The 13668-nt window shown below is 39.2% G+C and overlaps 2 protein-coding genes across 2 annotated transcripts; one reads left to right on the top strand and one right to left on the bottom strand.

The window, feature by feature from the left end:
• The first annotated feature begins 1356 nt into the window (after positions 1 to 1356).
• Zw (glucose-6-phosphate 1-dehydrogenase Zw) lies at positions 1357 to 4065 on the top strand. The gene has a single exon (XM_088277000.1). It carries the CDS (start codon positions 1878 to 1880, stop codon positions 3378 to 3380), a length of 1503 nt encoding a protein of 500 aa, XP_088133126.1. The 5' UTR covers positions 1357 to 1877; the 3' UTR covers positions 3381 to 4065.
• A 1030-nt stretch (positions 4066 to 5095) lies between these two features.
• On the bottom strand, positions 5096 to 13446 carry LOC148298270 (uncharacterized; the record flags this gene model as incomplete). Its single annotated transcript, XM_088276999.1, has 12 exons — positions 5096 to 6330; positions 6453 to 6524; positions 6605 to 6801; positions 7085 to 7123; positions 7405 to 7496; positions 8286 to 8349; positions 9218 to 9251; positions 9356 to 9411; positions 9484 to 9821; positions 10333 to 10477; positions 11968 to 11972; positions 13391 to 13446. Coding segments are annotated over 12 exons (2278 nt in total), but the record flags the coding sequence as incomplete, so codon positions are not given.
• Positions 13447 to 13668: the final 222 nt, after the last annotated feature.

Raw genomic sequence — 13668 nt, 5'->3', positions numbered from 1 at the left:
TTAAAATTATGCAAAAGATCCGTCATATTAACAGAATAATGAAAATTAGTTTTCTTTTTTTTTTCACTAAAAATCAGTAGCATGGAATGGTCGTTTTCACCAAAGAACCGGTAAAATACTACAATATTTCATTAGAAATACAGTCATATACTTTGCAATAAATTATTTTTATTGTGAAAACGATATATTTTATGTTACACTAGGCAATGACATGATTACTCGAGAGAGTGATCGGACGGGACTCGATTCTCATTAGATCGTTTCAAGGCCAGGGTGAAATGGATCGTAATAAGCCGCTATCCATGAGAAAATATCGAGTCCAGCATTTGCAATTACGAAATAGAGAAGTTAAAAATAGCTTAGCAGCTAGTGATATTATTTTCTTTGTACTAGTCAGAGTCAATATCATTTATTTATTTATCTACAAATAAATACAAAGTAAGATAAAAATCCTACATGTTTTCCATGAAGACGACACGGTAAAGCTCAACTATTGCTAATGAGCAATACGACTCGTAGTAATAAATTTACAAAATAACATAAAACAAAAAACATCAAATTTACAATTGTATTTTAGAAAAAATACACAAAAATAAACAAAACGAAAGTCAATTTGATTTGATAATCCATAGCAATCCGGATATCAATGAAACCATTATCCGTTTGATTGTATTAGCTATGTTTTCTACACATCACCCCGCTACTTCACCAACTGCACTGGCTACGCTTTACCGAAAAAGTTGAGTATAAACTCTGTCTACTCATGTATAAATCGATACATAATATGGCTTCAGAGTATCTAAAAGAGCTGTGTATTCCAGACGAATTGGTTGATAGACGTCTCACGTTTCGATAGGCTAAAACAACTGCAATGGGCAAAGTGATCTTACTAGATCGCAACCACCGGACTAAATTTGGCTTGCGTGCCTTTGTTGTTGCGAGACCGATTTAAAAACACTTTTGTTTGCTAAACCATTTCCACTATCTTCTTTGCCCGAATTCATTCACAGTGAAACTCCCTCCAGATAGTATTATACGTAAATGGCGCTATATAAACTATCCAAATTTATTTATTATTATTATCTTTATAATAGAGATAGTATGAAAGAGAACCAAGGACTGAACCTACCTGTAGAGGAGGCTGAATAATTATATGAATTTTGAAATACGGACAAATATTCATCGTCTCTAATTCATTCAATATAAATTATTGCAAAACCTTGCAAGTGTTCTATCACAAATGCCTTGTTTTCCGTAAGTGTTCAGTAGAATATTATGTGCAACTGTCTTAAAAGCAGCCCGCGTGTGCAAAAAAAGACATCTAAGTTGCCGGCATCTACAGCAATTATTGTCACAGTACATGATCTTAGCACACATGTGCCTGGTGATACAGTCTGTGTCTATTATGTTGATTGACGTTCATAAGTTTTTTTTACAACAATAGTCTTACTGCACAAGTATTTTCTCTAATAAAGATAATGAATTTGGAAAACCGAATTACACCAAAACGGAGATATTATTGTATGGGGTAATTATTTACAATAATAAACTCTTTTCATATATGTAACCGATTTTTAAATATTGAGAATGGCCAATCACTAGCTAGTGGTACAGCCGTCTTTGTCGGAATGCTCGCTGTTCGTGCTCGTATTCCGCGCTCGGCGCGTGGAATCTCGCTGACGCTCATTGCCCGTTGCTCGCGCCGCGTGTTCGCCGCCCGCTGTGTTCACCTCTCTGACGTTTGACAGATAAGTTCAATTCGCGCCGACTTTGCAGTTTACTTTAGTTTTATAGCGTATTCAATTCAATAAACCAGTTGACTTTTGGCCGTTGGTCGTCGCGTACCGGCTGCATGATATTATACCGACTAGTTTACTATGGAAAATCGCTCTCACACTTCGGGTGCTAAGCACCCGCACACGTTTGTCATACTCGGAGCTTCGGGAGATTTGGCTCGAAAGAAAATATACCCTACACTGTGGTACCTCTATCGCGACAATCATCTGCCTCCCGAAACGGCGTTCGTAGGATACGCGAGAAGTCATCTCACCATCAACGAACTGCGGAACAAGTGCAGAGTGCATCTCAAACTGCGTCCGGGAGAGGACGACAAGTTCGACAGGTTCTGGCACAAACACTCGTACGTCGCGGGCAGTTATGACTCTCAGAGTGATTTCCAGAAGTTGGACGAGGAAGTACGCAAGCACGAACACGGCCCCGCGGCCAACCGGCTGTTCTATCTCGCCCTACCTCCCTCCGTATTCGAAAAGGCCACCGTCAACATCCGAAACTGCTGCATGGCCCCTAAGGGCTGGAGCCGCATCATCATCGAAAAGCCGTTCGGGCGGGACGCCGAGTCCTCGCAGCGCCTGAGCGATCACCTCGCCACACTCTTCACCGAAGAACAGATGTACCGCATCGACCACTATCTCGGAAAGGAAATGGTGCAGAATTTGATGACTTTCCGATTTGGCAATAGAATTTTCGGTCCTTCTTGGAATAGAGAAAATATAGCTTCTGTGCTGATAACCTTTAAAGAACCATTTGGGACACAAGGGAGAGGGGGGTATTTTGATGATTTCGGTATTATTAGAGATGTTATGCAAAACCATATCCTGCAGATCCTGTGCCTGGTGGCCATGGAGAAGCCGACATCGGCGGATCCGGACGACATCAGGGACGAGAAGGTAAAGGTGTTGCGCTGCATCAGTCCGCTGCAGCTGGAGAGCACCGTGCTGGGGCAGTACGTCGGCGACCCGGCGGGGCACGGAGAGGCCGCGCAGGGGTACCTGGACGACCCCACGGTGCCCGCCGGCTCGCTTACGCCCACCTACGCCATGGCCGTGCTGCGCATCGCCAACGAACGCTGGGACGGCGTGCCCTTTATCCTGCGCTGCGGCAAAGCGCTGAACGAGCGTAAAGCCGAGGTGCGCATCCAATACCACGACGTGGCCGGCGACATCTTCGAAGGGCAGGCCAAGCGCAACGAGCTGGTTATTCGCGTGCAGCCGGGGGAGGCGCTCTACCTGAAGATGATGTGCAAGACGCCGGGCCGCACGTTCGAGCTGGCGGAAACGGAGCTGGACTTGACGTACAGCTCGCGCTACGGGGAGGTGGCCATGCCGGATGCGTACGAGCGCCTCATCCAAGACGTGTTCGCCGGCTCGCAGATGAACTTCGTGCGCAGTGACGAGCTGCGTGAGGCGTGGCGCATCTTCACGCCGCTGCTGCGCCGTATGGAAACGGAGCGCGTGGTTCCGGTGCCGTACGTGCACGGGACACGCGGTCCCAAGGAGGCCGATGAAGAGCTAGTGCGGAACAACTTCAAGTACCCGGGCTCCTACAAGTGGCACAACACCACCGTCAAGCGCCATCAGTAGCCAGGCATGGACCGCTAAATCCCGCAAACTCCCACTAATTCGTGGTTAATTGCCCAAAGCAATCTGCTCAGTTAAAAAATTACGCTATAAGTGGTGGTGTTTTCAAAAAGTGCAGTATTTGGAGATTCCTTAAGAGTAATGTTGATTACTCTAACCATAGGGCATGTTAATTTGTGCGCAGGCGTAATTCACGCGGTCCATTTGTTGGTTTTGCCAAAGCATAAAACTGTAATAAGCAAAGTACTCTCATACTATTCTACTCCAGTACACAATCAAATATTTATTTTCTAACTTAACTAGATCTAATGAACTGTACTTCCTAATAATTATTATAATTATTGTGATATGTTGTGCGTATTTAGTTATACAATTACGTACATCCCGGTGCCAAGATAATACTAATTTTGATAAATATTATATACAAACTTATTTGGTGCTTTGGTTTTATTTATATATATATTCGTAAAACGATTTAGGGTGGATTTTAAATGTAATATTAATATACCTATCAATCTTTCAAAAATGATGTATTTTTATAAAAAATAAAAAAAAAAACAACAAAAATTATATCAGTAAAACTGTTCCAACGCATTCCGTGCATTTGATGTACTCATTTTTATAAAAGGTTTTATGTTTTTTATATTAAGATTTTTTATATTCTTTATAAATAAAAGTTATACATGTTTTTCTGTTTTTTATTTAAAGTTTTTATTTTGAATATTTCATTTCATTTAAATCTGTCCATATAATGATTTTAAACAAACTTGGAAAAATACAATTTCATTAATTGATTTGACAGTCACATTTTGGTAATATCTATCCATTTTTAATTCAAATTTTATTTGGTAAATACCACCTATTTAAAATCTATTGAAAATGATGCCGAAAGCTTTGAAACACATGTCACAAAACATTTTAAGAAATAGTGGTATTTTAACTTAAATTTAAAATAGAAAAATACAAATTTAGTGCTTTAAATATTGATTAAAACTTTTTTTATTTTCTTGTACGTAAATAAAAAATGATTATTTACTATCTTGTTTGTGCCTATAATCTATAATGGATAATCATATTTGATATTATAATATAATAGATTATCATATTTGATATTATAACCGTTATCTGTTTTGGTGCTAACAAACAAACATTCATATCACCGGGTTATTATGGTGTACATTGTTACATAATGCATTTCTTGCAGCGTCCCAACCTAATGATGGGACGAGGATAAGGAATTACATTATTAAGGATAATAATGAACCATCCAAATCTTAGTGATTAATTTTGCACTAATATGCGTCTTCTCTATCTCAAAGTTGAAGCCTCAATTGACTAAAATATTTATCATTATAAATATCTTAATAAGTCAACTAATTTTTCTAGTGATAATTAAATTTCCTTATAAAAATTAATTTCACAAAATATGTTGGCTGCTTTTTATATTTATGAATAAATACATAATAATATTTTTGACAGAGTAGTTATTTTTAACCTTTGAAAAGTATTCTTATAGAAAGGTATAATAATTTGCTTAGATAATGAAAATGATATAATCTTTTTATCCATTTATTATTCATTAAAAAATATATATATTAAATGCGTATGCTGACAAACGATAGCAATAATTATTGCTTTTACAATCAGTAACCGACCTGAGAACACGAGTTCACATACTACAGGATGTGGGTAAGAAGGATAAATAAAAATAATAGAAATTGTTTATAAAAGTAGTATTTATTTGATACAAATTTACAAAAATCATAAAACATATCACGAAGAGTTGTGCTGGATGTTTCCTCGGACCTGTCGTAGGATGGAGGCCGTGCGATGGATCTGGTGGCAGATTGCCCGTTCCTGCAAGCCTCGCCGTGAGCGTAGGCCTCGTAGAGCTCCCTCCAGCTGCGCCACGCGTCGTCGCAACGCGTGGCACTCCTCTTCCAGCCCCCCCTGCCCTGCGGCTTCCAGACTCGACAGCCTGTCGCTGTCGATGCCCTGGTCCGGAGACGGGCACCGCACCACACCCTCTCCGTCCCCTGCCTCTACAATTCCGTCATCTGCCTCCTCTGCTCCTTCAATTAATCCGTCTACATTTTCTCCTTGTCTTCCTTCTCTCAATTCTCGCTCCAGTTCTGCGAGACGAAGTTCGGAATCTTCCAATGCTTCCTTCAGAACGACTATTTCCTTTTCAGAATCTTGGAGGGCGTTACGATTCCTCTCTACCGATCGACGGGAATCTTCGACGACTTGCTCAAATTTCCGAGCAAGATTATCAATTTCATCTCTTTGTTCTCGGATTTTAGTTTCATAGCAGGCCTTTTCAGATTCAAGATCCTTTTCTAGCTGCGAAACTCGGGCAACAGAATCTTGGAGCAGGCTATTTAGTTTGTTTTTCTCTTGGACGAGGGTTTGAAAATCACCATCTCGGTGACGAGGGAGGCCCATCCTTCGAAGAGACTCATTCCTATCAGGCTCGGACCATCCTTCGGAATCTCGGTCCGTTTCATCTCTGCGGGCAATGTGTCGACTCCTGTCTGCTTTACTTTTTCTCGGAGAGCGTTTATCGCAATCTATATCTGATTTCTCCAGGTCGAGGGCCAGAATACCTTCTTCATCGGAAGTGCCGAGACATATACAGCGCGCGCGATAGTTTTTCAGCTGCCTATTTAGTCCATCAATGATACGCTCGTGCCTGTCTACAATATGTGAAATTTCATCATGCCGAGCGGCACGAGGTCGCGACGCGGAGTGAGACGCGGTGGCGTCGTGGTGGCCGAGCAGCGCCGTGATGTCTTCCAGGTGGAAAGAGTGGGAAACTCCCAGAGTGAGGTCGGCCAGGGATTCCTCCAACATGTGAGAAATGGAAGGATCTAGTTTGAGTCCGACGGGTAGCTCCAAAGACTGTTCCATTAAATGTTCCACTTTCCGACGCTTTTCTTCTCCTAGTATACATCTGAAAATGAACATAAACCTAGTGCTAATCTCGTGGAGTAAGATTGAATATTTATTTTTATATATAATCACAAATGAGGAAGCTGTCATAAAATTATAATCCATAAAAAAAGTTGTAGTCACCTGTGAGACAACAGGGAGTCCAGGAATTGTGCCATCTCTTGGAGTCGGTTTGTGAGCAATTTCTCAATGCTCCTGGAAATACAATGCACGTAAGTTTTATAGCTCATCGTTGGACTACAGAGTTCAATGCAGTGTGTACACATAATACATACTCGGTTCCTAGATCTGGGGCGGGACGGCAGAGAGATTCCTTGGAAGATAGATTGCTAGTAGGTGACATATCGCTCTTCTGGCTACTTAAGTTCTTAATTTCCTCTTCTAGATTGCTTATTTGGCTTTCTTTAGACTTAAGAATTTCTTTATATTCCTCTACAATTCCAGGGTCACTTTCCTTCCCGGAACTATTTGTCTGAAAATTTAAAAATCTTAAATTATAATTTAATATAAGAAAATACATTTCAATGTAATTTCAATTTCAATTTATAATGTTGATTATGATATACATATATCCATATAAATATATAAATATATATGTATATATATATATATATATATATATTTATATATAAATATATATATATATATATATATATATATATATATATATATATATATATATATATATATATATATATTTACATTTATAAGTGCATATAGTGCGCTCAGTACTGAATTACTGAAATTAAGATTACCTCATGCACCAGTTGTATTCCGGATTTTCTCAATTGACACTAGAATGAATAAAAGTATAAGTTTCTTTATATCTAGGCAAAATTATTTTTTAAACCACAAGATAAGGCAAGGAAAAAAAAATAGCATAATTACAAATTAAAAATGGTTATAAGTTTATTTAATTGCATTAAGTATCATTTGCAAAACAAATGTAGTAATATCAGTCATTCGGAGAGTGGTAGTTCACAGTCCTAGTAGACACGATTGAGCGACAGCTCGGATGATAGGCCTTCTACCTGTCTCGGCGAGCTCACACCCCGTCATTTGTTATTGCGCTCACCTGTAACTTGGCTACTCTGTCTTCTTTCCTCTGCAAACTTGCTCTCAACTTCTCGTTGTCTCTTTCCATCTGATATATTCGCTTCAAGCAACCTGCAATGTCATGTATGGATTTTGTAAATTGTTAAATAAAAGAGATATTCGATACGGAAGTTAACGATTTAACTACATACTGTACTTTACTTCTTGATCAATAAGTGTTGTCGAGAATTTAATGATACCGAAAATAAAATTAATGAACTTTTTTGTTTATGCAATAGAAGTAATCGGAGATTTTACGCTCGAAAATTTGTCAAATTATCTTGAAACCATAATTCCAGCCCTGCAGAGTTATTAACTCAATAGAAATGAATAAAAAATAAAGACTTATATTTTCCAACACAAGTACCAGAATAAAGTCTCGTTTGAAATATTATATAAGAGGAAGCAAAAACAGAAAAACATGCACTTTTTACAATCTCAAAGTGCATTTTTTAACTAAAAAATGAAAATAAATTATTTACAGCGAGAGTTATTTTTCTAAAAGATATATGTACCATATATTGAAAGAATTAATTTAAAAAAATAACAATTCCAGCCTAATCACACCTAGATCAAAATGGCCAAACTGAAACAAAAAGCGGTGACTATGATTATAAGGTAACGGCAGTGTTAAGGCTGTCTTAACTGTATGTGTTTACTAATGAACTCAGCAACCATGAACATTGCCAATGTTTACTTATTTTGGACTTTACGAACAATATTGTGGACATTTTTTTATTATGGAGCGATGTGAATTCGTTTTCAAAATCAATATAAGATATTACTATCACACTTAACTGCAAGTATAGACGGAATGCGTCTGAAAGAGGGACAATATTTCATAATAATTAAAGTAGATACCTTGGACCATTTGACATGCATTTTTGTTCTCCTGTTTTAGTCTCTCCATGTTAAATATCTCATCCTGAAATAAAACAATAACATTTTTATATTTATTTTTAATCACCCTGTCATATAATTTTATTTAAACTACGAGAAATTTTAGTAACCCAATTCCACATCTCAAATCTGTCGGGGCATCAATGCTATATTTATCATTTTCAACATATACTTTGTTGAGAACCATTCATTTTTTTTAAAATTACAATTAAGTATACCACTAAGTCGTAAACCTTTTCCATGATAATTATCTATTAGATCTTTGATTAAAACAAATAAAATCCTTTTCAAATAAAATTGTGTATCTTTCTTTTTCTCAAACAAAATCACAAGTTATTATTGTGTCACATTCTGTGAGCGGGAGAGAGATATGAAGAAAAAAGAGTGGCAGCCTTAAAGATTACCATAGCCCCATTTCAAACTGTATGAAAGCATATTTATATATATATATATATATATATATATATATATATATATATATATATATATATATATATATATATATATATATATATATATATAAATTTATTTATATATATATATATATATATATATATATATATATATATATATATATATATATATATATATATATATATATATATATATATATATATATATATAGATATATATATATATATATATATATATATATATATATATATATATATATATATATATATATATATATATATATATATATATATATATATATATATAAATTTCCACATGAATTTTATTTAACCAGCGACAGGGTTTTGTCGTAACCTACATCATCAGACTGGTCTGACTGGTCTGACTAGTATGATGGTGTCGGTTGCTAATTGAAAAAACTACATAAGTAGTTGTTATTTCATTCTATACAGCATAACACTTCAAAATTCTAAACTTACCTCGGATATATTTTTTGCTACTTCAATATTCGTTCTGCAAAACAGAGACATAATTTGTATTAATGAAACGAAACAGATAACTCCAGCCGATAAGGTAAAATTTAATTTGATTGTGAAAGAGAGAAAAAAAGACTCCACCTATTTTGTGGTAATTTGCTCTCATCTGTTTCTTGTGCAGGCTCCCCCGCTTTGTTCTAAACAAGAAACACAGTCCTTAGTAACGTGCGAGGTGCGAGATGCGAGAGGTGCGTCGGGGGATGGTATACCTCCGGGACGGGGAGCCCGGCGGGCAGCGCCAGCTGGGCGAGCAGCTCGGCCTCGCGCCGGGCGGCCGCGCCCTCCACCAGGTCGAGCGCGCGCGCCGCGGCGCACAGCAGCTCCTGCTGCTCCTTCGCCTCGCGACGCAGGTTCTCCACGCTGACCTTGAGCTCGATGTTCTGCATGGTGAGGTTGTGCTGCGCGAAGGTGTTGTGCGGCGCGGCGGCCTCGAGCCGCTCCTCCAGGAAGTACACCCGCAGCTTCAGGTTGAAGTTGTCCTTGCGCAGCGCCGCCGCTTGCTCCTCGTACTCCTTCATGGTGCGCGAGCAGCCTCCTTCGGCCCTCCCTGGATACAGACAGAGCACCTCGACATATTATTTTCGATCACCTACCCCCGATATTCCCTATACCGTCAAAATCGCAAGCAATTCATAAGCTCATTTTCTCTGTGCGATTGACTGCCGTATATGTACATTAGTGGCAAGCATTCGCAACTCATTCGACCGATACAAGTCCAAATTTGTATATAAAAATGGATTTCCAAAAATTCATTATTTTCTTCATTTAGATTCTTTAACTGGTGAATTTCATTTTTCAAAAAATTTCATTTTAAGACAGGTTATTACCGACTTAAGATAACACAACTAATCAAGAGGGTTTCACTAGATGATATTTTTAAAGAAACAAATTCAATGAAACGCAAAATAAATTATTGAAATTAAAAATGGAAAATATGTGATCCCGTGGAAATCTTGTTGTACAGTAGCATGCGGTTAGGCATATAAAAAGACCGTCCCAATATGCCAAAGAAGCACGCTGACTATATGTGTGTGTAGGTCCGGGGGTCCGGGGCTCACCTGCGGGCGGGCTCCCCGAGGCCCGGAAGGCAGCCCCCGCGGCGCCCCCGCTCGGAGACCGGTGGGAACTCACTTTGCTAGTATTTGAATCATCGAAGCGCACAAGACGTACTACGCGAGTAGAAGGATGCTTTCCGAAAACAATCTGCCCGACGGAGGTTTAAATATGGAATAACGCCGTTTGGCTTTTTGGAGTAGTCACTCGGAAGATAGGACCCGACGAGCAAAGTTCGCGAATTCATTTTTCGCGGGATTTCCCCTTGTATGGCCGCACTAGTACGGCGAAACAAAATAAATAATATCCGACCGACATTTCGCCATTCACGCACGTTCTAGACATAACGTAAGTGCATAACGTTAGGCAACACGATCGCGTTGATTCATACAAAACGTTACTTGTTTTCGATAAAAAATATTTGGTGATATTTAGCGAATTTGCGCATATTATGATCCTGACACCCGAAATTATACGAATCTAAAATAGCACGACCTAAACAATATGTATAATACGAAATATACACTCGGAAGAGCAGACAGCGGAGTGTGTTGCGTCCTCTGCTGCAGCTCCTACACGGCGAGAGGTAGTACGCGTTCCGCGAGCATGCGGAGTTACCGACTGCACACTGCAACCTCGCTCCTAATTACAGGGGAGTCCTTTTAAGGAATTACTCGTCAACCCGCCCGGTTGTGAATCCGGCCTAGTGAACATAAACCATCGGAATCTCTCTCCCCGGATCTGCCCGGATCTGATTTAAAGAAGAACATTTGTCTTTCTCATATTAACTTTTGCTTGCAAAAATAACCCGGTCGCTGGTCAGTAAAATGGAAAAAGCTATTCAAGATGTCGGTTTATTATAATATAAAATGCAGTTCTACCAAAGTTAAAGCTAAACTTGCGATACACAATAAAGTCCCGGTACCATGCATGGAAGTTTTGCATGGAAGTGTGCGGCTAAACGATGTATGATAGGTGTTAGAATGGTAAAATAAGGAAAGAAGCCGAGGCCGAGGCCGAGATAAGCATTATCGATAAAATTAAGAAAGGTGTGTTGAGATGGTTTGGACATGTGGGACGAACGAAAGAGAAAAGAACGGTCAAACAAATTTATGAGACGAATGTATTTGGAAATAAGAAAAGTAGAGTTGGCATGATCGAGTAGGTCGAATACTTGAAAGTGAGGAGTCAGAATAATCGGCGGGTATGCGAAGATGCATGAATGTGGAAGAGGCAAATAATGTTTGCAAAGACAGAGTGGTGAGGTGTTATATTATCTCTGCCTATCTCTGCGGAGAAGCGACGTAATAGTTAGTCCGTCAGTTCCACCAAGCAATCTCAGTGATTTTGTTTAAAATACGTAATTAATAAACAATTTCTATTAGGTATAGTTGGGCCCCTCAGAAGGAGAACAGATGTAATTAAAAAATGCCATCAATGTAAATATCTGGACTGTTGGCATAATAACTAGTGGAACCACCCCCGACATATCAAAGTTAGGATAGAAACGGTGAGAAACTGCTTATCCAAAATGAGTGCCTCTTTAATAATAGAAAGTTAAATCCTGATCTGGGTATAAGAATTACGCGGTGATACATCTTTACAGCGCTTCTCTATGGCGCCGACACCTGGAATCTCACCCGAGCTACCGAGTACCACAAACAACTCAATCTTGTGTTCGAAATGTAACGATATAGAAAAATCTTTCGAAAATTATAGATTGTTAGAGTTCAAGTTATAGACACTGTAAAGAAAGAGAGCTAGAGTACCTACTATGGCAATTTTATGAGGGGAGAGAAATGCGAAATAATACGCACTATATTACAAGGCAAAGCGGAAGGTAAACGCAGGATCGGAAGAAGACGTATGTCCTGGATTTAAAACTCGAGTGAGTGGTTCAACTGCAGCTCTAAGTTCCTCTGAAGAGCGGCTGCAGACAACGTGAACATAGTGATTTGCCAATTTAATTTGACTGTGTTCAATTCCCGAACCATTGCGAGGATAACTTAATTACTATGGTATATATCCCCGAAATTGACCAAGGATAGATAAGCTTTACGAAATTAGGGTTCGTAGGTCTGATTTAGAATAGTATGGCCCAAAGCCGCACCCCGGAATAAATATTAACCTAGTTTGTATATTTTCTGACATTTTTATTCGTTTTATTTTTCCACGCCGATTTTATCTCCCTTTTGGGTTAAATCGCGATTATTTCTTCAGACAGGTGCCGCAGTTTAGTTGGGTAAACTCTGGACTGTGAAACAGGCGACGCGAGTTCGATTCCCGCCAATTGCATGGCGGGAATCGCAAACGGCATGAAGTTGATAGTTGGACCGACAACTTCGCACGTTGGTTCACGTATAGTCCCTCCACATAGATATGTCGGTAGGGCGAGCGACACGCGGAATCAGCAGGCAGCAGGCAGCAGGCAGCAGGCAGAGTCGAGTGGCGAGGAGTGGATACCGAGTAGACGATGACAACACGTAAGCGGGGAGCGGGACCGCTCCCGAGCACTGTAAGTGCCGGTTGTTCCCAGCGAGCAGCGCATCTACATACAGTACGAGTATATGGTATATAGGTTCCATCTGCTCACTAGCCCGGTTTTGCTTGGCTAGTTTTATTCGGTGTTACTTTATATTCATTTTAGTACGCCGACTTTATTATGTTATTTATTGGTCCCTTTCCGAAATAAAGCGGGGCGCGATGCATGGGGCACCGCATCGGATGACGCGGTGTTACCAGATTGTTATTTATATGAAGCGATTAGTCCCGCGCTCCGGATCTGAGAGAGGAAGAACATTACATAAAAAACTCTGGGTGAAGAAAAAAAACTGGTATATGGGAAATGGAGAAGAAATAGTACGTAGGAGAAGGAGCATAGCAGCAATGGCGCTCGTACTAGCTCGTGTTACTCGGACTCTGGAAATGTGCGGAGTCCCTCGAGGTTATTATATTACCATAGTTACGCATTTTGCCATGCTGTTTAAAATCGATTCGATGTCAAATATCTTTTGTTTTTTTTTTCTTCTTCAACAAGTTTAACGGATTATAAAGAGGACTCACCTTCATCTGTCGGCAGCGGGTTCATAGTCATTCTCTCCAGTTGGCTGGGACTGGTGCTGCAAAACAAACGAGCCATATTAGTCATTCGATCATTTACTAGCCGTATAAAATAAATAATACAACTTTTTCAAAAAACAATAGAATACAACACGAGACGTGCAGATTAGTAAATATTTTGGTGAGGAAAAAAAATAGTTTTTATGGTATGAAACGTAAACACACTTCTTCGCGTGTATTTTTTAACGACACATTATATACGATTCTAGACAATGCTTCAA

Source organism: Brachycentrus maculatus, unplaced genomic scaffold, assembly GCF_059751285.1.
Source record: "Brachycentrus maculatus isolate JH-2025_06_01 unplaced genomic scaffold, ASM5975128v1 h1tg002274l, whole genome shotgun sequence".
In the NCBI taxonomy this organism is placed as follows: Eukaryota; Metazoa; Arthropoda; class Insecta; order Trichoptera; family Brachycentridae; genus Brachycentrus; species Brachycentrus maculatus.
The sequence above is the reverse complement of the archived record's forward strand: the minus strand, read 5'-3'. Positions and strand labels throughout refer to the sequence as shown.

Excerpts from the sequence above, each read along its gene's own strand:
- Zw (XM_088277000.1), top strand. The coding sequence starts at position 1,878 with ATGGAAAATCGCTCTCACACTTCGGGTGCTAAGCACCCGCACACGTTT.